This window comes from Tamandua tetradactyla, chromosome 5, assembly GCF_023851605.1.
Source record: "Tamandua tetradactyla isolate mTamTet1 chromosome 5, mTamTet1.pri, whole genome shotgun sequence".
Taxonomy (NCBI): Eukaryota; Metazoa; Chordata; class Mammalia; order Pilosa; family Myrmecophagidae; genus Tamandua; species Tamandua tetradactyla.
The window spans coordinates 171,108,371-171,133,462 of NC_135331.1; the positions used below are offsets into that span (position 1 = coordinate 171,108,371).

Genomic DNA, 25,092 nt, shown 5'->3' on the forward strand with positions numbered 1-25,092 from the left:
GAATAACCTTTGTGCACTAACTGGGAGCATGTAAGTCTGGCTCAATCTGTCTAGCAGTGGCCTGAGGATTCACCATCCTAGAACTTACCCTGCATACAGAAGGCAGCTCACAGAATTCTCCTACAGAATGCTGTGGGAGAGCAGTCAAGCTGTGCTGCATGAAGCAAAGGATTTCTGGCTGCAGACATTCAGTGCAGTGCCTAGATTCCTACACTTTGGCCTGGAGCTATTCTCTAAACTCATTGTATAGATAAATTCTGAAGGAGAGCACTCATATAGGTCAATCTGCAAAGAAAATAAAGGTATCTTCTTCTTCTTTTGGCTCCTGTCTTAATACTAGCTGTATAAAACATTAGGGGATATATGTTTTAGAGTCTAAATTCCAGGGATAACATATTAAAATATCAAAATGTCCAGGTTTCAACAAAAGATTATAAAACATTCAAAGAAACAGGAAGCGATGGCCCAGTCCAATATCATTGAGGAGGACCAGTCCTGGAACATACCAGACAAAGATTTTTTTCTTTTTTTTAATGGTCCTAAACATGCCCAAAAGGCTAAAAGAAAACATGGGCAATTAGTTAAAGGAAATCAGGAAAATGATTGATAAACACAAAGAGAATATCAATATAGAGACGGAAATTATGGAAAGGAACTAAACAAAGATGAAGACCACAGTAACAGAAATGAAAAATTCCTTGGAGAGTTTCAACAGCAGAATGGAATGTTAGAAGAAAGAGTCAGTGAACTTGAAGATAAGGCAACTGAAATAATCCAGTCTGAGGAAAAGAAAGAGGAAAGAATGAAGAAAACTGAAAATACCCTGAGGAACCTCTGGGATAACATCAAGTGCACCAATATATGCATTGTGGGAGTCCCCAAAGGGAAAGAGAAAATGGAGCAGAGAGAATAGTCGAAGAAATAATGGCTGAAAACATGCCAAATTTAATGAAAGACATGAATATACACTTTGAAGATGTCCAATGACCTCCAAATAGGATAAATCCAAATAGACCCATACCATGATATATTATAATCATATCACAGATAAAGAGAGAATTCTGAAATCTCCAAGAGAGAAACAATGCATCATATACAAGGGACCCTCAATTAGATGAAATGCTGATTTTTCATCAGAAACCATGGAGGCAAGAAGGCAGTGGGATGACATATTTAAAGTGCTGAAAGCAAAAAATTACCAATAAAGAATTCTGGCAAAACTGTCTTTCAAAAATGAGGGTGAGGGGGTACACAGGTAGTTCAGTGGTAGAATTCTCACCTGCCATGCAGGAGACCCAGGTTCAATTCCCAGCCCATGCACTTCCCTGCCCACCCCCGACCCCAACTGACAAATGGTGCTGCAATAACAGGATAGTCACATGGAAGAAGAATGAAGTATGACCCCCACCATACAGCGTACAAAGAAAAAGAATGAGGACAAAACTAAGAAATTGTCAGGTAAATAGAAGCTGAGGGAATTCATCACCACTATATAGCCTCAAGAGATGCTAAAATGTTGAAAGGAAATGGCCATAGACATGGATTGAAGCCACATGGAAAAATAAGTATCACTAGTTAGGGTAATGACACGGATAAATATAAATGCCAATACTGTTGCATTTTTTAGTTTGAAACTACATTTTTTATTTCCTATGGCTCTAAAAGACAAGTGCATAAAATATAATGATAAGTGAGCAGTTTGGGACTCATAATGCATAAAACGCAGTTTGTGACAAGAACTGTATAAAGGTGAGGGATGAAGGGGAATAGCCTACCACTGAATTAAACTGGTACCTAAGCAAACGAATGTTACAGATTTAGGATGTTAAACTTAAGTCCCATAGTAACTACAAATAAAATCAGTGAATCTGCAAGCTCATAGAGACAGAAATGAGAGTTCAGGTCGCCAGGGGTGGAGGGAAGGTAATTAGAAAGTTAATGTATGATGGGTATAAGGTCTCTGTTTGGGGAGGGAGGAAAGTTTTAGTTATGTTAGGTGGTGATGGAACAGCGACATTGTGAGTGTGATAAATCCCACTGAATAGCATGCGTGGAAGTGGATGAGTTGGGAAAGTTTATGTCGTATGTAAGGTCCCACAATGAATCAAAACATAAGAATGAGCACCTAAAGAGACAATGACAATTAAGTGCAATGCATGATCCTGGATGGAATCTAGCAAGGGAGCAGAAAAGGCTCAAGGGATATTATTGGGACTTATGAAAAAACTGAAATACAGTCTGTAAGCTTTATATCAATTTTGAATTTCTTGAACTTAAGGTGGTTACCTAAGTGACTATCCTTGTTCTCAGGAAATAGACATTTCAGTATTAAGTGTTCAGGGAGCATGATACATACAATCTACACTCAAGCCTTCTGGAAATGGACTAATAGACAGACAGATGGCTGGATAAATAGATGGACTGAAAGAGTGATAGATAAATAGAATGACAAAGCAAATGTGACAAAATTTTAAAATTGGTGAACTGGTTTCTGGGGTGACAGGAGTATGTCGGAATTCTCTGTATGGGATTTGGATTGGATTTGTAACTTTCCTGTTAATTTGGAATTATTTCAAAATAAAATGTTTGTGTTTTTGTTTTTAACTGAACGTAATGAACTTTGTGCCAATGATGAACTTCAAGCCAGCCTTTACTGTATTCTGGCTCTGGCCATTGGGTCCCAGGCTTTCTCCTAATGACTTTGTACCAGCTATTTCATGGTAACTGGCCTTGTCATGGCCCTCTCCTGGTTATTTGCATGCAGGCTCTACACCTAGTATAAAATATGGGTTAACTGTGACCAGCATTCCTGCCATCTGTCACCTCTCTGCTTCCATCAGTTTCTTCTCCCCCCAATTCCTTTCTCATGTCTCCTTCTTGCATCTCTCTAGAGATCTCATCATATCCATTGGAGCTGACTAGTCTTTGGGACCCTGCCTAAGTGACTCTGCTGAGAACTTCCCACTATGCCCCAGTTCTAGTGAGATGCAAGTTGGCCCTTTGAAAAGACACTTTAGACTTGTGAAATTTCACTAATCATGCTGTTTTAAAATTAGCCACCAAAAAAAAAAAAAATAGCCACCTATCTGGTATTTGAAGTGATATTTTGAAGAAATTTCTATGCTTGTCTGATATATCTAAAATGGTAACATACCTTTATCTATTCTATATTTTGTTGCCAAATGGTGTAGTTTCTATTATGAAAATAGATCACACGTGGCCCCCGATACTGGCCCCTGTGTTGTTTACTTCTTCATAACAGGATAGGGCCATTAGCCCAAAGCCTGTTGGCAGCAAACTCAAATTCTTACACATCTAGCGGCTTTAAATATAGCCCAAATAAGCATATTTTTAGCTACTTAGAACCTGTCTGCTTCGCATACCCTGTAAAATTGCACTGAACATCTGCTTGCCATAGACAAGATAAACCCTGGGGCTATAAAAGATCCCAAATTTCTTGCCTTTTGTAACTTTCTAACCCAGAGCCTCCCCACCTTGTTGAGTGACATTACCTGGGCTCATAAGCTGCTCTCTTCTCTAGAACTACCTTGCCCTCTGGGGACATCCTCTCTAATGCAAAATTGTCCAAACACCACCCAAATAAAGCTCACTGTGTGCTACTGCCACCTCGTGATCAAGTCTTTTCTTTAATCAACCCTGAAATCCTTGAACTCACCATAGTTTCTTATAAATAAGTCTGCAAATACAAGGGCAAATTAAATTTGATATTGGGATTGAAGAAAAACTGGAAGCAGTTAGAGGAGTACAAGCAGATGCAGAGATGTTATAAGCCTTCCAAATGAAAGCAAAATAAGACAAAATAAATGAAAAGGAAGACTTTTTAGGGGGGTTGCATATGGAAGATGAAAAAATGAGTTAGGCAAGGCAAAATGTATGAACTGATTGAAAGACTGGGCCCACAATAGGTTACCAGGAAGTGTTAATGTATAGCTACTGCTTCCTTTCTGGCTTCCTGAGAGCTGAGTATGAGGTAGGGTGACAGGGCTGGCGCTCCACCAGGAGGCGGGAAAAAAGGATGCCAAAGGATAAAGAAAAAAATGAGTGTGATTCCAGGGTGACACCATAGACTTAATATACTTGCCAACTAAGTGACAAAATATGCTTTCTATATTTGCAGGCCTTTCCTGCCCCCTCACTTACTTTTAATAATTCCATCTACTTTTTTTTCTTTCTGAATTAAATTTATTTAAAAGAATACTAGCATATTTATGTGAGCTGCTCTGGGGATAGGATTGTGGGTGATTTCCCCCCTGTATTTCATGCACAGTACGTATCTATAATGTTGCTGCTTTACACTGGGCATATGGTATTTTAATAAAGGGGAAAAAAGATATTTTCTTCTGGGTAAGGAGAATACTATCATTGGGAGTAGGGTGGCTCTCTCTTTCTTATTTAATTTTCTGTCTCTGAGCATAGGAATTGCACGATGAGTGGGAGCGTCTCTGTGTGTGTGCGTGTGTGTGTGTGAATATCTACACCCTAACCCACACGCAGACCTTTAGGGAACCTCACACGTCCTGGGAACTGTGAAGGAGTCACGCGGTCGTTCAGCTAAAAAAACCTGTGTTTAGGTCAAAGCTAAAACTATCGTGGCTCCTATTCTGGCAACATTATTACAAAGAAGAGTGGATTTGTCATTGCTTTTGATAGACACTCGTGAGACGGTCTTTCCCCCGCTCCGTTTCAGTCTTCTGTCTTATTTTCCTGCCTAACAACACCTGATGGGCTTTACTGAGATCCTACTGTAGTCTGCTATTTTATGAAAACAGATCACAAAGAACCTTTGATTGGTCCAATTATAAGAGATATACATTCTTAGTTCAAGCGTCTCCATGTTTGTTTATTTTTTCCCCAAATGTCACCAGGATTAAAATAACAGGAAAGCGGAGATGGAAGCATTAGGAAGGGGTAGGCTTTGGCAGCTGCACATGCCTACACTGCAACAGAGGACATCCTGGACGTGATGGCTATTTAAGAAGATGGGGGCAGGGGAAAATGGAAATATCAGGGCTAAACAAACATTCCAAAGAGATAGCCACATTTAGTGTTTTTCCTTTTAAGTCTCTCTGTCCAAGAAAAATGGTTTAAAATCAATGAAAAAGTTCTACTTTGCATCTCAATGTAATGACTGAGTAAAATAGTGCCTTCATGCATGTGCCTTGGACGCCACTTGAAATCAAAATTACCTGTTTAATAAGGACAATTATGCTGATTTTGAGGAAAATAAGTGTATTTAATTCAATATTCCTGTGGTTTATGCAAATATACCCTAACAGTTTTAGAAACCCTCTTTTGCCCAATAGGAACTTGAAGAAATCTAATTTTCCAGCTTTATCATAATAGCTCATAAAGGAAAATGTGATCTTAGGGCATAAGTCCTTAAAAATGCCTCCTATGACTTCTACTGAAGCCACTTCTGGTTAATATTTCAATACCCGCTTTCACTAAGTTGTCAATTTATTCACTGAAAATGGGAGATATATAGCAAGCATTTTTCTGCTAGAAGTCTCCTTGGGCTGTTTTATAAGTCTCTAATGGTTTTCTATTTATTTATTTATTTATTTATTTATTTATTTTTGCATGGGCGGGCACTGGGAAACGAACCCGGGTCTCTGGCATGGCAGGCGAAAGCTCTACCTGCTGAGCCACTGTGGCCCGCCCAGTCTCTAATGTTTTACTGAAGAACAATCTACCTCAGAATACATTTCTGTTGATGAAAAAGTAGCTTTTGGGGCTTATTTGATTCAAATAAAAAAATTCCCTGCTAATTTTGATCTATAGCTATGATTACCTTAAGTTCTAAAATAGACTATGAAGCAACTGTTTCATCCTCTTGGCTTATGTGGAGCAAAGCCAAACATATGGTGAACTATACGATTACATGGGAATTTGGGTGGATGATTTCCTCCTCTGTGCATTATATCCAACTCCCATGATGACTGGCCTACAGCAAGAAAGCAGCTGCCAAGGATGGTGAGGTAGTTACCTCACAGAGCCCTTTCACACATATGCCTTGGCGGCAATATACAATCAGGAGTGGTTTCCATGACGGGTTTTACAGGAAAAGGTGAAGAGTAAGAAAAAGAACTTGATTAGCAGCTTGCTCGGAGGCAGCTCAAAGGTCCAGGGAGACTATTTTATCTCCATCCAAGTTACAAAGCCCCCGTGAAATAGATGCAGAGTGACAGGTGTCTCCGACTTACCACACAGGACCCAGAGCCGTCTAAGCAGTTGTTGGAATTACCATTACAGTCACAGGGCAAACATTCTCCTGACAGGGACTGAAAGAATCCAGCTCCACATTTCTGAAACAGACACATCACAGTCATTTTAATTATTGAACAGAAAAATTTTGGTCAATATTTTCTGAGAGGAAAAAGAGAAGAATAACAAACCATACACTTTACAAAACATGAACTATTTATACTCCCCTTTCAACGATGGATGATATAAATCCAATCTTATTACATGCTTTTGTCTTTTAAACCTATTTGTGAAAATAGGAAAACCCTTAACACTGGCCCATCTTAGGAACAATATGAAGTTTTTGGATAATGGTAAGAGGGCAGAATGTTTTCTTCTAAAGCAAACCAAAACAATACAAAAACACGATTAAATATTAGTCACAGTGAGAAGTTGCATCATGCTTCCTATAAATAAAGACGCATGGTTTAAAAATTTTTTTAGCTTTGATATAGCAACTTGGAGGTGTGTCTTTCATGAACATGGGCTCTTAAGAAATTCTATTCAGATCCTAAAATTTTAAAAAGAAGAACAAGAATGTTAATGTGTCCTTGCACTTGTCAAACCCCCACAACTCTCCAGGAATACATTATTTTCTTTCATTTTATTGATAAGGAAATGAGACCCAGAGAGGCTAACTTCCTTGCGGGGAAGTTAAACCACTCTGCAATGCACCAGTTAACCAGGTACAACAAAGAATCCCCTCAAATGTCACTAGAAGCAAGGTGGGATTTTTCCTGGTTTATCTGATGGGTTTATTGGTGTGTTTTTTAAGTTTCTTTGGACTGTTTCAATGGCATTATCCTGAAGTCTACTCCCTGCTCATGGGACAGACTTATGTTTAAAGAATTCCAGATGGACAAGAATCTGGTTTGTTTCCACAGATTTAGAGAGCAGATTTCATATGACACACACATATTGTAGTTTGCACTGTGATAGTTGCCAGGAAATTTTTCTTTTTATTTGGTCAAAGTTCTCTGACTTCTAGACAAACCCATATCCTCTTGCTTTCTTCTCTGTAAAGAAAGAACCACTAGCTACCACATTTACAGTATAAAAATGTCATCAGTTTGGACCCTAAAAGTGATGTAATATAATGTATTTAATGTAGGAAGTTTAATAGGGAAAAATGACATTGGCCATGAAGAGATGTCAAAGAAACTCCATCATGTTAGGTGGAGAAAACAAGGTGAGAGGGGACCGATTTATAATTTATAGTGCAGTTTTGTGGTTGATGGTAAACCATTTTTTTTTCAGTTTCCACTAGGAAACAAAAGAGAGAGAAGAATATGTAGAATGGAATGATTTCTAAATGTTGTGTTAGTTAATTTTTTCAATTAATAAAAAAAAAGAGAGGGGGCGGGCCGCGGTGGCTCAGCGGGCAAAGTGCTTGCCTGCTATGCCGGAGGACCTCGGTTCGATTCCCGGCCCCAGCCCATGTAACAAAAACGGAGAAACAGAATACAATAAAACAAGAAAATGTTTAAAAATGTTTCCCTTTCTTCCTTCCTTCCTTCCTTCTATCCTTCCTTCCTTCTCTCTGTCTTTCCTTTAAAAAAAAAAAAAAAAAAAGAGAGGGAAGAGTGTTAAGTTTGCAGGAGAAAGCATTTAATTTAGATGATTTAATTTAAAATATTTTCAACTTTTTTCTGAAAGTAACACGTTTTCGATATGATACAGTACATTGATATATCAGAAATAAGTTTCACAAAATAATTAACCCCTATGTAATGTATAATGTACCTTAAATTTTCTATTCACTTTTACATAAAATTATATTCTGGTCATGACCCATAAAACTGATTTGATGACCCTTGAATGAGTGACATCCTGCAATTTGACATTAGGACAGATTTAATTATAAGGAGAGTGAGTAAGTGTACCAAGGGGCTTCATACTAGTTATCTCTGTAACCTCCAAAACACTGGATTCTGAGCTCAGCTACTGGCCACATAATAGTCATCTGGGAGCTTCTGATTCAGTAGGTCTGACTGTGGAGCCAAGGGATCTGTGTTTTTTTAGTATACATTTTTATTTTAGAAGTTTTAGATTTGTAGAAAAATGTGAAGGATCTTTACTTAAAAAAAAAATCCCTAAAGATTCCAATGTGCATTTATGCTTGGAAGTGTTGCTTCAAAGCATCTCTCTCTTAGTGACTTACACATGATAACTGCTCAAAGAAGAGTTGGTTATTTGAATGATTGGGCCAGGATAGCAAATCTGAGGCATACATGCTATTGGAAACAAAAGACATATATCGCTAACCCATCCACATCTCTCTCTGCTGGGGCTGGATTTGATCTCAGACTTTCTCAACACAGCCCAGACAGCCATTGCCTAGACTTGACTGTGGGCAAGATGAAATCTTTATGTTCTACCAAGTTTAGGAGGAGACTCTTCACTCTAAGAGTTTGTCATTACCTTATCCACTTCCCAGGCTAAGGCTACGACCTTGAGTGAAGGATAACTTGGCTACAGTTTCTTGGATTGTGGGGAATAGAAACTAAAATGGAGACAGGGATAGAGCTGCAGTAAGCAGGCATGTGGACCCCCACCAAGAGGGTGAGTCTAGGTTGGAAATCTGGTCAAGTCCTTCCCTGCTGAGCAGTGTCCACCAGAAAGAGTTCCTTTTTCCAATTCATCTAACCAGAGGGGACATGCCATTTAAAAATCCGCAAAAAGGTGTCATATATGTTAACGGAATCCTTTGGTATGGGAAATTTCTGGTGCCACTAAAGAGTTCACCAGAACTCTTATATGTAGCAGCATGTTATAGCAGAGAGATAACAAGATTTGGATTAATCTGACCCCCTTACAAAGTTGTGTGACATTGAACACGTATTCTAGATAACAAGATTTGGATTAATCTGACACCCTTACAAAGTTGTGTGACGTTGAACACATATTCTAATTTCTCTGACCCTCAGTTTTTCCATTTCTAAAATGCAGATAAACGTATCTAATTCAAAGAGTTGTCACAAAGCACAAATGCAAAAATGTGGATAAAGCACTTAGCACAATGCCTGGTACCTAGGTCCTCAGTAACTATATTATAATTATTATCATCATCATTATCCTTGTTATTATTACTAATTTTTTAAAAGGCCACCGCACCTTTTAAAAGGTCTTGAGTGTCTTGGTCCCTGTGTTTTTGAACTTTGGGGACTCCTGGAAACGGACTTAAGTGGTTCAGGGAAGTTTTAGTATCTTCACAGAAGAGTTATTTAAGACTGTGGTTTCTTTTATGTAGAAGCACTTCATCATGACTTCAGGGAATCCTGTTACTGTTTTAGTGAACGTCTTCTTGAAACTTTCTGGGGATTGGGGAAATTGATCTTTGTTGTAATACTAACAGAAAGATATTTCCAAGAATGAAAGTAAAGCTAATTTTTAGTTTCATTCCTGATCAACAATCCTTTTCCTTAATAACTCTAAGACCTGTGCTATTTGGTCTTCTCATAGGGAAAGTCTGCTTACTTTTGGAAAATACTCCAGAATGTATTAAATAAGGATGGTTTTGCATAGGCATATGTATGTTTATGTTTATGAATAAGAGAAATCTTACAATCAATTTTTAGATGCTAAACTAAACCTTTCTTCCCGCAAAAAAGACTACTTCACACAGACAACATAGAAACACAAGGCTGGACTATCTTAGAAAGGATTGGGAAGATTTGTGCCTTTCCGGGATGGTGCGGTGGCCTTTTAAAAAATTAGTAATAATAACAAGGATAATGATGATGATAATAATTATAATATAGTTACTGAGGACCTAGGTACCAGGCATTGTGCTAAGTGCTTTATCCACATTTTTGCATTTGTGCTTTGTGACAACTCTTTGAATTAGATATGTTTATCTGCATTTTAAAAATGGAAAAACTGAGGGTCAGAGAAATTAGAATATGTGTTCAACGTCACACAACTTTGTAAGGGTGTCAGATTAATCCAAATCTTGTTATCTAGAATACGTGTTCAATGTCACACAACTTTGTAAGGGGGTCAGATTAATCCAAATCTTGTTATCTCTCTGCTATAACATGCTGCTACATATATTCAGTGAACATTCATTGAATACTTACCATGTTGAAGGTACTATATTGGTCACTGTATAGTTCTCTTAGTTCATCCTTACAGTAGCTCTGTGAAGTAGGTCCCATTATCTTAATTTTACAGATGTGGACCTTGTGGCTTATAGGGATTTGGTACTCAGACCAGGTGACCCAGATAAGAAATGGTGGACCCAGGATTTAGACCCTTTGGTTGACTCCCAAGTTTGAGCTCTTAACCATCTGGCATATCATTGGTACATGTAATTAAAACCTTGTTGGCCATTTAGATTATTTCCAAAATTTTGCTGTTATGAGCAATCCAAAGTAGGCTGAAAATGGTTTTAAATTAGTTAAACCTCTTCCTTTAAACTCCAGAAAAATCTGAAAAATAGATATAATGCTTAAAAATATATAACAACATTAATATATGAAAACCATTAAATGGGTATATTTACTTTTAAAACAGTTTGTCATTTTGACTGCTTTCCACAAAATCATTTGTAGTCCTTTTACAGTTCTCAATTATTAAGCTACTCCATTATTACAGCTCGCTTCCAGCTCTAACTTCAAGATTGAATTAATCAATACCATTTTCTCCAGGCTTTGAAGAATAAGAGCAGAAGTTTGCATTTGCACACATATGATTAGGGTGAGTTCTGGTTTGGAGTAAAAATCAATGTGTATGCTCATGTTCTTGACTAATCTTCTATTTAAGGAAATTAGAACGAGGTGGAATCTTAGGAGGAAATTTAAGTGGTATTTCTACACATGCCACTTATATTTAAAGGAAATGGGAATAACAGCTCATGTTGGTATCATTGCAAAAGACATTATATCCAGAGGTTCATCATGTAATTACAATACCAATTATTTCTTACAATATAATTATAATGAAGTATAATTGCTATTTTATGAAGATATCATTTTTGTCTTCATTTAATTTCAGTTTAATTTATTATTTAATTTAATTCCAAGGTTCCCTTGGAAGCACTATACTGACACCAATACTGGCATTATTCAGAACATTTCTGGGATTTTCTTTAAAATTTTAAATCACATTCTGTTAAACTATAGTTCATTTTGTATTGTTTGGATCTGGAAAACTTCTAAAAGTTATTTGGAGTCATTAAATAAAATGAGTATTAAGGTAAATAATATCATTTTAGGTTAAAAACTTTCACAAAAATTGCATTGCGTTTCCAAATATTGTCACAGAAGAGCCAATTAATTGGCCACAAGTCACTATTTTTGCATAGATATTGAATCTATTAGAACTTGTTGAAAAGCCTATTGATTAAAGAATTCAAGTGCTCTAATTCTCTAGGTAATCTGTTTAAGGTCCTCAATCACCCATCAAAACAAACCAACACTGACAAAATGGATGGAATTTAGGAAGACTCTGAAGTTGTCATACAAGATTGTGAGATATATCCTGAGGTTTCTGAGTAGGTATTTATATCCTACAGAGAATCAGACCCTAATCTCCAGCTCCAACAAACTGTAATGAATTAATTATAATAGAAATTCCATTACAAATGGCAAGTTCTATAGCCCTGGTGGCTATTCTAATAGGATTTGACCTATAGCTGGAATAAATGTTTGCATTGTGTCTTCAACCAAGGATCTACAAACATTTTACAAATATCAACTCATTCTGCTTTCTTAATTAGGCTTCTAGAATTTTTATTCATCAAGTTTTGCTTTAATTTACCGAGGCTCAATGCAGAAAGCATTAAAAAAAAGCCTGCTAAATTCACTCACTGGTGTCCAGAGTCTTTGCTAAGTTACAGGTTACTAGTCCTCAAATTTAATAGACCACACTGAATTATTTTTCTGATTAAGTTCTTGTATGCATATAAGGAATTATCTTTTCACATTTCTGGGCAAGAATAATTTTACCTCTAGTTTTATTTTTAGTGATTCCATTTTTAATACTAGTAAATTGTGAAAATCACTTTAAGATTGAATATTATGTTCACTTAGGAGTTAAATCTTTGTGCCTTTACTCGAGGCCTGTGGATGCTTAAAAATGCTGACTTCCATCTGCTTAAAACCTGGGAAGAAGTAAGAATCATGTAGTATTCAGGGATCTTGAACAAAAATTCACTTTATTCAAAATATTATTTTAGCCTTTGCTAAGGAGGAATGACTTCCAGGAACATCTGAATCTATTACTTAAGTAGGCATCACATGGGCCATTTTTTTCTGTGTCTATATAGATAAAAGATAAAGTATTTGTGATGGAAGACAGTCCTGAATTAAGCTATTGATCACTTTTGGCTCTATATTTTTTTCAAGTAGGACTGAACATGCCCTGATTTTTAATATATGAACCTAGAATCAAAGTAAGTACCCATGAGTTAAGTACCTCATGCAATATACTGCAGTTAGGAAGAAGGTGGCTCTCTGATCGATTCCACTTGAATCTGGAAGAACTACCCAGGTATCCTTCCTTGGGTCTCTCTGAGCTGTTGTTTGTGTAATTCAAATTCCCCACATTCCAATACACAAAGTTAATCTTTATATTTTGATAGCGATTTCACCACAGCTTGATGAGAAGAGTGATTCCAACATTTTTAACCAGTTTATCCAGGTCAGAGGTATTTCTTCTTATGACTGGCAATCTAAAGCAAGAGTATTAGTCAATGAAGAGTCTAGTGCTGCCTCTCCTAGTTGTGCGTGCTGCTTAGAACCTGTGTCTGCCATGGCTTTGCCAGCTTTCAGAACACTTTGGCTCTCAATTTAATTACCATTGAAACAGAGACAGCAATTCAGGTCCCAAGGAGTTCTTAGGAGCAAGGTTGTATAGACTACCGTTAAGTCAGGTCCTTTAATTTTGCAAAGAGTGGAGAGATATTTTATCATACTTATTTGGAATAACATGTATGTGTCTATTCTTTAGCATTCTTTATGGGTCTCAGGGACACTCTCAAGTTTTTGGAAGCAAATGCTCAACACAATGATCTCAAAAAACAACCCCCAGACACTGCAGTTCATCAAATATTCATTTGGATTGTAAAGACCTACAGACATGGGATGTGCTGAAGTACTTGCCATACTTGCTAAGAAATATTCTTTAGTGGTAAAGAATCAAACAAGGAACCGTGCAGCCTTTAAAGCCATGCAGAGATTCTTTTAAATTAGATTTGGGGATGATTATATTCATTGATACTAATGAAAATGTCTTTAATTTTCTCCTAGAAAAGCATCACAAAACAACTTTTAAGGCGCTCATTTATAGTAGTGCTCATCACTTACAATATAATGAGGCTTCAGTGATGCCTTTTTTTCCTGAAATAAATCTCCTACTAACACCTGGCTTTCTGCTGTGGCTTCTCCTCACATCGCCTCATGTTACTGGCTTGTTCTTTTCAGTCCTCGCTTTCCAAGCTATGGTTACACAATAAAGCCTCTGCCAAATTTTTTTCTAATATCTGAAAACTGACTCAGTTTTATTTAATTTACTAAGGCAAATGCTGTGGACACATTTCCAAGAAAGGAAAAGATGCAGACCACAAGTCTTAGCTGTAAGAACAAGTAGAGCAATGACTTCGGTTACAGGCATGTCGGGGATTTTGATAGGACTCTTGAACCACTCGGAAGGAACCAGTGGTGTGAGATGACAGACATTTCTGTCATCTTCGTCTGTGTTTTTTTTTTATGAATAATAATGACTAATATTTACTGAGAACTCACTAGACACCAAGATCTGAGCTAAGTGTTTTTCTATGGATGATACAATTTGATAATTACCATTTAATGGCTCAAAGTTTTGCACATCTGCCTAAATTAGCTTTTCTCTTTCCAAGAAAAAGAAGTTTTAATGGGGCAGGTTCTCTCCTTGGGGTGGTTCATTAAGATTCCACTGCTTGTAGGTATATCTGCTTCTGTCTAGAGGTATCCTGTATACTCCAGGGCTGTACTCACTTTCCTGTGTACTCCGGGGAAGTACATCCCACTTGGATGGATCAAGATGCAAAGCAGAAACTGACTGGCAAGACATGTCTTTCTTTCCTTATATTCTTCTCAGAGGTTGACGTATCATTAGAGAAATGGCTATTATGAATTAGTAGGAAATGAGAAATTCATCCCAAATCCTTCATTGTGCACACTTCCTCCCAGCAGATGATCTTGTCTCCTATATCTAAAAGAAAATTGAGAGCGTTGGGTAGAGAATTCTCATACTACTTGCTTCTTCTCAAAATCATCTTTGTCTGGACTCATCCAGATGCCCTTCCCCCATCTCAGAGGAGGTAATGCTCTTCATCTTATGAAACATGAACCTTCTACCTGTGTTCTGGAACCCACACATCTGTCTCTTTCAGACCCTGCTCCATGGCCTGGCCCCCTCCCTCATATACCATACATCTCTTCCCACAGGGTTGAGGAGAAGCAAAGAGTACAATTAGGTGCTAGGTTCTGTGTTGGCTGTACCTTGACTTCTTCCCCTAGACTCAAATCCTAAAAACATCTTCTCTCCTGCATTGTCTTCGTCTGTTGCCAGCTAGTCATCTCAAAGAGGAACTCAGTCATACCGGCTCTGCCTTCTTCATGCAACCCATGCCCTAATCCATCTTCTGGCTTTTGCTTCCACTGTGTCACTGAAACCATCCAGCCAAAGATGTCTGGTGATATCTTGGTGGCCTTGTTTTTCCTATCTGCCTTGATCTCACTCTAGTATCAACATTGTTGAAATGCTCTCCTTGAAATTCTCTCTTCTCCTGGTTTACAGGACAACCATCTCTTCTAGCTTTTCTTCCAATCTATCTTTTTTATGTTTTGTTTTTTGTGTGTGGGGGGGAGTAGGGGTTAGGTGGAGGGTAGCTCCTCTTTCTCTGCTGCCTGTGAATTGTTGGTGTTCTCCAGAGTAAACTCATTATCACTCTTTTCTTACAACTTTTGCTGGGTAATATCAGACACCCTCCCCCACAGTTTCATCCTCCATCTACATTCTTGTGGCTTCCAAATCTTTTTAGTTATCCCAGAGCTGGTGTTTCATTCCATATTCTTGATTTCAAGTGCCTATTAGACACATCCATCTCCTGTCCTGGGGCACATGGACTTGAATGTGTCCCAGACTGTCCTTATTATATCCTCTCCCAAATCTACTTTTCTCCTTATATCTCAGTCAATGATTGTAGTTATAGTACATGGAAGGGAAAAAAGTAATGGATCAATGTTTTTAGATTATATTAATGTACTTTACATTAAATAATTTTTGGAAAGACTTCCAAAAAAGTGAAGTCCTCAAGACTCACAGAATGATTTGCATGTAAAATTACGGGATTAAAGTACTCAAGTTCTGTTTCTTCTTGTGCTATCATCATTTACTTCAAATATATGTATGGTATAAATGCAGGTATATGAGGTAACACAGGGTTGGAATCTCAAGCCAGGAGCAACCTTACACAATTCTGAACTGTTACAAACTTACCCCCTAAAATAATGGGTATATCTGTGTTGGGGCTGACTGCAGGACTGGAACATTTCTGAAATAATATTCATGTAGAATACAATGCTTATTAGAGGTTACATAATTAAAATGTGCTAATTTGAAGTTTACATAATTGTTGTATTGTTAAAACTCAACAGTAACCACAACAACTGCTTAGAACCCAGACAACAAAAGACTTAGGAGAATTTTGTCATTGACACTGTTTTATTATCACACATGACGATAATAAAAAGCACATTGGGTGTTAATGAATTTTAGCATTGTTCTTAAATTCTCTACAGACAATTCCATTCCCCTATTGCGTCTAGGGTTAGACCATTTCCACCTCTCACTGTCCTTTATATGTACATTGCCTCACAGAGTTTACATTCTATCTCTGCAATATTTACCAAGATAATTCCTTCTCTTTGACCCTAATACCACTGTTCAGTTCAAGATCTTGGCATTTCTCTCCTGGATCGTTATCAGTATATTCATTCTGCTTTTTGTCACCAGATTTTCTTCCTTCCAGTCCATTTTTTATTACCAGAATTAATTTTTTAAAACCTTATCATGCTAATTCTCTGCTTTCAATTTCCAGTGGCTTTTCATTCATTGCCTACATGAATAAACAAAATTCCTCAGCATGACATAAAGGCTCTTTTACAATCCAACTTTCAACCTAGCTAGCTAGGTTCAACATCTGCTCCCTCTGCTCTAATTAAACCAGTATGTCTCCCCCTCCCCAGATATACTGTACTCCTGCCCACCTCAGGCCTTTGCATATACTGTCACAGAGTAGTAGGATGCTCTTTGTCCCCTTCACCACCTGTGCATCCTTTCCTCAGTCACTCAGACTTGGTCACTCTTCCTCCATACTCACAAAGCACTCTGCACAGACCTTATTAGGTTTCAGGCAACACGATTTTGCCATTTTTAATTGATACTCCAGTCTCTCTGAAATAACAGTGAGTTCCTTGAGAATAAGGATAGTGTCTTATTCATCTTCGTATTCTCATCACTTCTTACAGTGATTAGCAAATAAGAAATAGATGATGGATATATGTTTGTTGAAAATATGGATTTGCACCACTTTGGTGAAAAATTTAGCAAATCTCACAAGTGGAGATAACCTAGTCATGAATGAATCTTTCAAATATGATACTGAGGAAAAAAGTCAGTTGCAGAATAAAAACAGTATGTTATCACTTATATCATGTTTAAAGACATGCAAGCTAACACTATACAATACATGTTGTGGGAGGCATATCTATCAAGAAAAGTATAAGGAAATGGATGAGATTATAAGAATTCAGGACAGTTATTACCTCTGAGGATAAAGGACAGGAATGAGGTGATATGGGCTTCAATTTTAATAGTAATATTTTATTTCTTAAGCTAAATAGTGTGTACCCAAATGTGAAAGACAGAAAGATAAGAAAGAAAGAATGAGGGAAACAAAGAAAGGAGGAAAGAGAGGAAAAAAAGGAGAAAAGAAAAGAAAAGCCACGGATGCCACGTGGATTGTTTGGGTGTTGGATTCCCATGTGCAGACCTGGTGAGGTCTCTTAAAGCATCGTCTCTAGGGAGTGACTAATGGACTTGACAATAGATTCAGATGTGTATAATTTCCCTAACTTCCTTGTTATTCACTTTAAACATCATTATCATTATACCCAGTTTAAAAAAATAAGCACAAGAACATTCCTTACTTAATTTGGTCTTCCTTTGTTTTTCACCTAACAGTTAGTAGCTTCCTCCCATGTGGAAGCCTTTCACGTATCAGCATGCATGTCTCAGTTAAAGCATGCATTAGCTTTTAGGTTCTTCTAAAAAACATAAATGGCTACTTAATTTAATTTCTACTAACCAATTCATTCTAGCTGGAAGCTACATGTCCTAGGTTACCTGTGCAACCCCGAGGACTTTCCAAGTGTTTATTTATTCTCATTGGGCCTTAGTAATTTAAGGAATAAGTAAAAGATACTCAAAAAAAGTGCATGATACTCCTATTTTTCTAATGGGCTGGGAAACTAAAATGTTAAAATCCAAGTAAAAGTTTTCCTAGGCCAGTTTTCTGTCCAAAGAGGGGAGTTGGGGTCCATTTTCAGCCAGTGCTCACTCTTCGGGGAAACCAAAAATAGGAGGCAAACCATCTCTGATCTTTGATGGATAGAAAATGACAGTGACCACAAGCTCAGGTCAAAGGTTGCCCTCTCCAACTGGTCTGGAGGTGAAATGAGGAATGAGGAAAAGATTGTACAATAATTCATACCAAATGAAGTTGACCTATGGAATTTAAGATTACATTCTATTTAGAGTGGGCTAAATATTTTGCATAATTTATTTTCTATAATCCCTTACACTAAGGTAAAACAACTTTCGAAATAAAATAGCAGATTGTGGTAGATGTTTTTGGGATGGGCTCTCCAAGCAGAAAGGAAAGGGGAAAAGCCATGGATTTCAGGAGGGGAGTCATCATTGATGGAGAACTCCCTCTGTCAGTAGGGAACAAAATTCATCTCAGATGGTTCAAATGAAGAGACCTGAATGGATGGACAGATATACAGAAGTGTGGGCAGGTTAAGGGGAAAGGCAATAGAGAGGCAAAGGGAGATTGGAAACAACAAAAATCAAATTCTACCAGCCCTAGGGCCCAAGGGACAAAGGAAGAAGTGTTGGTTATTTAACTTAGGGAGAGGTGGAGTTGTGGATGAGGGGCCATGAGAGGGAACTGCTTCTCCAGGGCCATGCTTCTTTCCCAGATGCAGTTGTTGAGGCAAATGGGGAGCTGGCAGAATTACCCAGCCTCTCTCTTTCCCCACTGTCCTGTCCATCAGTGTCCAGCAAATCAGGCAGGGAGGGCAGAGCTTGGATGCAGGGCAGCAGGTAAAGAGTAGCCAGCTTACCATCGTTTCCAGGAGCACGGCAGGTGAAGATGCTCAAGCAAGAACAGGGGAAAAAGGACGGGGGAGCTCTGTATCTGGGGATTATGCAATGTCCAATAGATGGGTGATGACATCTGACTTACTTTCTCAGACAGTCCTAGTCCAGGTCTCTTTCAAATAATCAATTGCCTTTACCAAATTTTCCAAGGCTCATTTAAAAATGTCAGTTTACCAATTAGGATGGTTTTAAACCTTGAAATAAAAGGAAAGTCAACTTTTGCTAGAAAAGAAAATTACTAAGTGTGGTACCAGAGATCACTCTTTTGGTGCCAAATGAGTTAGAAATAGATAAAATTATTAGGATTATTTATATCCCAGCTTCTTTTTGATTGTATCTTCCTTACGGCTCAATGCCTCTCTCACTTTGCTGGGAGATGGTACATCTCTGTGTCTTTTGCCTCTTCAGTTAACCCTATTCCCCAGCCTTCTTAGGGTATAAGTCTCTGAAAACCGATAAAATCATAACAATATCCAGTGTCATTTCCAACATCCTGAGCTCAGCTTTCATTTTATATAAATGTAATCAACTTAGTGATAACTGTTCTTTTCGGAGTGGAAAGGTCTCTTTTTAACTGTAATTATTCTAAACATTAATTCAATGGTAACAATATAGATTTTTAAGTGGTCTCGTTAGGGGATATAATTAGGAAACAGCAAGGATAGAAATGCCTCTTACAAGACCTATTTTTGGAAGAGCTAATAGACTTAAAAGAGCTAACAAATTGAATTTTATCCATGTGGGGATTGAAATGGCATTATCTAAAGATGAACCGCTCTTTAGATATTTGGACTCTTCCATCATAATTTATAACCATCTGAGAAAAGTGGCATTTTCTTCCTGTTCACCTGATGTAGCATGTTTTCAGGGAATCAAAGCAGACAAGAGTTTGTATTCCAAACTAGGGTTCCTTTCAGCTAATCAGTTTTGATATGTTTCTCAGTATAATTGCTGTGAATTAAGTGCTGAATAAAAATAAATAAAAAAAAATAAAAGCAGTTCTTAAGTAGAGGAAAAGAATTTCACTTCCATTGCTTTCTCCTTTTCTTCTTATTCTTCTAACAGTCCTATAAATCCTTCCCCACCCCACCCCAAATACATTTGCATTTAGGTGCTACTTCTTGGCAATTTAGGAAATGTACACACGTGTATCCATGATCAAGCCCTATTCACCCACCATGCTTCTGACAAATGGCAGCAGTTCAAAACACCTGTTGAGCAAATGAATGAATCTCTCCTACCCAGGCTTTCAACCTCACTCTTTTCTCTTCCATGCGCATTGATGTGACACATTGCAATCTATCTCTTAAACTGGGCATAATTCCCCTTATTTATGACCTTTGGAGACAACATGGAGTGGTATAAAGCATAGGATCATCTGGAGTCCACCTCCAGATCTACCACCGACTGACCTTGCCCAGTTAATTTAATAGTAGGCTTCGGTTTCCCTTTTTGAAAACAATGGGAATGATAGCCCTATCATCTCCTAGAGTGTTTCAGAGGATCAACTGATATCATGCATGTTGGGGAGCACAGAAGGGGTTCAATAACCATTAGCCTCCTCCCTAACTGGTAGCTAGCTCCTCAAGAGCTTCACCTCTGTCACTCATTATGCCAATGACCTTTGAAATTACTGTTCATTTTCTTTCTTCTCCAGAAGTCCTAAGACCCTGAGAGCAAAAACTGGATTCATCTGATTTGTTGTATCCTCAACGCCTTGCATGGTGTAGGCAATGCCTAATAAATACACATTGATTGGATCTGGCATCACAGAATCACAGGAGGCCAGAGCTGGCAGTGGTCTTAGCAGTTGCTTTATCTAAACTCGCATTTAAATGTGGCGAAACTGAGGTCTAGGAGACTCAGGGAATTACCAGAAGTCATTTATGTTGAGTTAATGCCACCAGTAGTGCTCTTCCTACTAAGCCACACTTAATAGTGATAAAAATGCAGGAGTAATGCTGAAGCTTCCCCCTTTTCTGAGGCTGCAAATAGACCTGTGCTGTCCACTTCTGCCTCTCCTAGAAATATCTAGACTAAAAATCAACTCTACTCAGTTTTATCAAGATTCTCAAGATTCTCATCAGAGATATCCCATTAATAGCACCTTCCTCATTTCAGAGGTGAGCATCACCATCATCAAAAAGTCTTAATTCAACGCGTGCAGGCACGTGGGAAAGAACATTCTCAACACTCGTTTAGCTTCGCTCCCTGACTGTGTGGTGACTCAAGATAGGAAACATTGCTCACCAGCCCTCTGTAATTACTTGGTTTGGCCTGTGGCAATTACTTTTAATTTAAATATTATAATTTATAGTTGGTATTTTAGATTTTAACAGTTTTTATATAACGCAGACAGAAAGAGAATGCCAAGCAAATAACAGAGATCGTTCATTAGGGAAGTCAACTCTTGTTAGAAGCTGGTCATTTGACCTCCAGCTGTGTTCCTGACACACCTCCCTTGTTCTGTCTGAGGCATCTGGCAATAGACCCTGGAAAGGATGCCCCTTTGTGTAATATACAGCAGCATGTGTGCAGGTGTTTCCCCTCAGGAATCAGAAGCAGATGTCTGGTCAGGTAGAATGTATGACGGCTTGACGCATATCTGGCCTCACCTAATGGGAAATCTGTGACCCTTAATTTATACGAATAAAATACCAGCATTGCAATTCTGGCTGAGACTTTGAAGCCAACACCTCTGCTCTTCAATACTAAGGGAGGTTAGAACCCACAGAGAGCTTGTGACTGCCTCAAAACTTAAGGTTGTGTGTTGAATCTACACTCTGCCTTCGATATATTTTATGAGATAAATGTTATGACACATCTGACAATCAGAATCTACCCCAAGTGTCCTTATTTGTAAGCCGTGGGCAGCAGAATCAATTTAACAAATATTTTACATCTCTACTGTGCGCCAAGCAGTTGGATCTTCAGGCTGAAAGCCAAGATTTTCGGAGTGATAGTCTTTTTGAGGGACTCTGGAGATAGGGCCATTTTCAAACAGCTTATAAATAAACACATAAACCAAGCAGTAACTGCTTCCACTTCCTGAAAGCAAAGCAGATGAGTTAGCGACATGAACATTCAGCCCCTCACTTTGGGGGAGCTAATTAAAAATTTAAAAAGAACAACTAACTTCCCCAAGTGGCAAACCAAATCAATAAATTTTTAACTCCAATTTTATCAACTGTTCATAAGCGACTTCTATTACTTTTAGAATATGAATGATAGTCAAACCTTGTATGGAATTTCCTCTCTTTTCATATTATTTGAGGGTATTGCTTATGATATCTCTCTCCAACTTCTCTCCCCTAAGATTTCACTTTGAGACTTGTATAAAATACCAATTTAAATCTGCATTTTTGTTCAATTTTACATTTATAAATGGCATAAATAATCTGCACATTTCTCTTTGGTAAAACTGTGGAGGATAATTTCAGAATCACTTTACAACTTGACGTCTTGTATGTAGCTTTAAAATTTTGCCCCCAAAACACTGCCGTGATTCAGAAAGTCATTCTGATGTGGCCCGTTTGTAAAAGAAAAGGCAAAGAGAACACAAACGCATCACAATATAAAGCATGAAGCGAAAAGTAAGTGATTGCAAAGGCAACTGCCTTGAGTGGAGTGCTACAAATCTTTCCTATGCACTGCCAATTTAATGACAACAAAATAATACACGTTCATGAAAGGAAATGGATGGGAAAGGCTGAGAGTGTTTGATTTAAAGCCATACTGTTATCTGTCATTTGAGAGGGAAAAAAATTGTGTTGATTTTAAAACAATACTTTAGTTACAGATGTTTCCAGACCCCTTCCCTGATCCAAGGAAACAAAATACCATTCAGCAACAAGCCCAGATTTAGAGATGGGGCTTGTTCCAATATAAACATTTCTTTGCTAGACCTTCTCCCTGAATGTGCATAGTCAATTTTTCCATATACAGTGGGAAAGACAAAGCTTTTAGCTTAAAAGGCATTCTCTTCCACAGTGTGGAGCTCCTGGAACAAGCAGCCAAGGGACGCCACGGCCCACAATTGAGGTCAAGCTGATTCGTTCCTCAGAATTAAGTGACAGAATTATGTCAGAATGTGCACATGCCACAAACAGAAAACCAGGCACTGTTTTGGCTTTCAGTGTTTGTTATGGTCATTCATCCACTGCCTCTCTCTTTTATCTTCACTCAGGCCCCAGTCCAGGGTCTGGCACAGAGCAGGTATTCAAATAGTGGAGGGATATTATATTGAAGCCACTTGGCCAGCCAATTTGGGGACTAAGAAGATGAACCAAGGACCTTACTTGCTATAACATATTGTAGAAAGTGTTGAGAATCACAAGAGAAGTACAGAGGAATGTTGAGAGAATGATGAGGAGAAAGAGATTGTTTCTAACATGGGGTGGGGGTTGGATCAAAAATGGCTCCTTAGAGAAGGTGGTATTTACACAAATTTTTTTTGAGGGAGGAAAGCTGACACTGAAAAGTTGGAAAACATGGGGCATTTTTAAATTACTTCCTCTAAGGTAGAGAGGTTCAAATTTATATTCCTTCTGATGTTTTCTTGCCCAAAGCAGGCATCCTTCATTCCTGGCAATCTTTTTCTAGAACGATACCAGATGGATCTACTTTTTGTCTATTTGCTGGAGCCTTCCTTGGAAGGATTAGTTTCATATCAGTGATTAAACTTGGGTGAGATTTTTAGCAACTCTCTGGCTACCACTCTCCCTCCACATGCTATAGATAATAATGGAGGCGTATCTTAGTTCCTGGAATAAAGGTTGGGTGAGTCTAGAAGCTTCAATTCTTGTGGCCAACAGGATCCCATGAGTGATTCTCATGTGGCTTGAAATTCAGAATTTTGGAAGCCACAATAATTTTCAAGTTACAACCTATGCATGGGGAGAATGTCATTTAACTCTAAAAAAAGAGTACTTTTTAATTTTATCTTCTTTTATTCCAATGTTTATAATGCATTTTGATCAAAGTGAGCTAAGCAAGAAAATGATGGAAATAATTCATTTTGTGTTCTCTGGGTAACTGCAACTTTGATTAAATTGACTTATCATTTATGAAGAATTAAATCAAGGATCTGATGAGCTTGATTTTCAATGTTTTTTGTTAATAGCCCTGTCACCAAGCAGCTAAAATAGAGAGGTGAAAAAACTGTGCTAATCTAAACCTTGAACTGCATTCAGGTTTTTTTCCCCCATGTTTTTTGAAATTTTTAAATTTCTTAGAAGCTTGAAGAAAGCTTCAAGTAAATTCATGTTGTTTCATGATTTTGAGAAGGGGAATTTTCTAGATGAACATGAGTTCATGTTAACAGATTAAAAACAAATCAAGTAATTATATCAAAGGAAAACCAAAATGTCTTAGATAACCTAAGGTGACAATCGAATGTCTTACTATTCAAAGAGGGTATGACACTTGTCAAATTTCCAATTGATTGAATGGAAGAGTAGACAAAAAATATCCAACAGAAAAAAGAGCAAAATTCTTATTTCCACTGAACATTTTGATATATTGCAGGTCGAAAAACACAGGGCACAAGAAAAACGTGCCTTTTCTACCAAAATAATCATAAATACTATTTGAGTCTGGGAAAAGCCCCAGCCCTTTAATTAAAACTCAGAGGTTTTCAGCATCTTACGAAGAGTATTAATTACCCTTCCAGTGTATAGATTATTACTTGGACCTTTCAAAGACACTCATATCACCCTAAACACAATATTATTTTCACCATATGGAGGATCTCTCTTATTTCAAGGACCAGAGAAGAGAACAAGGGATGTTCCACCCTTCATGGCTGCCTCCCATAACCCTTCCTGTTTCTGTAGAGGATGTCGGGGCTGCCCCAAAACCCTTCAAACCCCATTATTTTCCATCCATTATTTGGCTCTGGGCACATCTTAGCAGATGCTATTCACAGGGCAGTGCCTGCATTATGCCAACTACAGTTTTCATGGGAATTGGCAGATTTTCTTTGAGAAACCTGTATTATATATTTTCTGGCTGTCAGAAGACTGGGGTGATTTGGTTTTGAAATCAGCAGTGAAAAGCTCCACAAATAAAAATGATGATGCCAGAAATCTGAATTTTCGTAGTGCAGGTTTGGAAAGTTGCACTGTGGTTTGACCACCAGGATAGAACCCTTTGCTTCCAGCATGAATCTTCTTCACCAGTTCCTCATGCACCAATTGTATGGCTAAATAATAAGGAAGTTTACTAATGTCATATGAACTTGAATAACAGTGTGCAGGGGGAATACCAGACACGATGTGCTCTGGGAGAATTAAAAAAAAAATAGGCTTTATAATTGTTTTGAAACAAAGGGTTATTTTCCTTTTTGAAAGGTCTCTCTCTCCCTCTCTCAAGATTTAGGATGTGTTGTTTACTTTTAGA

General features: G+C 37.9%; 1 protein-coding gene across 2 annotated transcripts in view; it reads right to left on the reverse strand.

Annotated features, from left to right (window-relative positions):
• LAMA4 (laminin subunit alpha 4) overlaps nt 1-25,092 on the reverse strand; it is a 147,237-nt gene that overhangs the window by 107,303 nt on the left and 14,842 nt on the right. For both annotated transcript variants that reach the window (XM_077162698.1, XM_077162697.1), the window contains exon 2: nt 6,225-6,326. In XM_077162698.1, the coding sequence (XP_077018813.1) occupies nt 6,225-6,326 (102 nt within the window). The remainder of the gene's footprint in view (nt 1-6,224; nt 6,327-25,092) is intronic.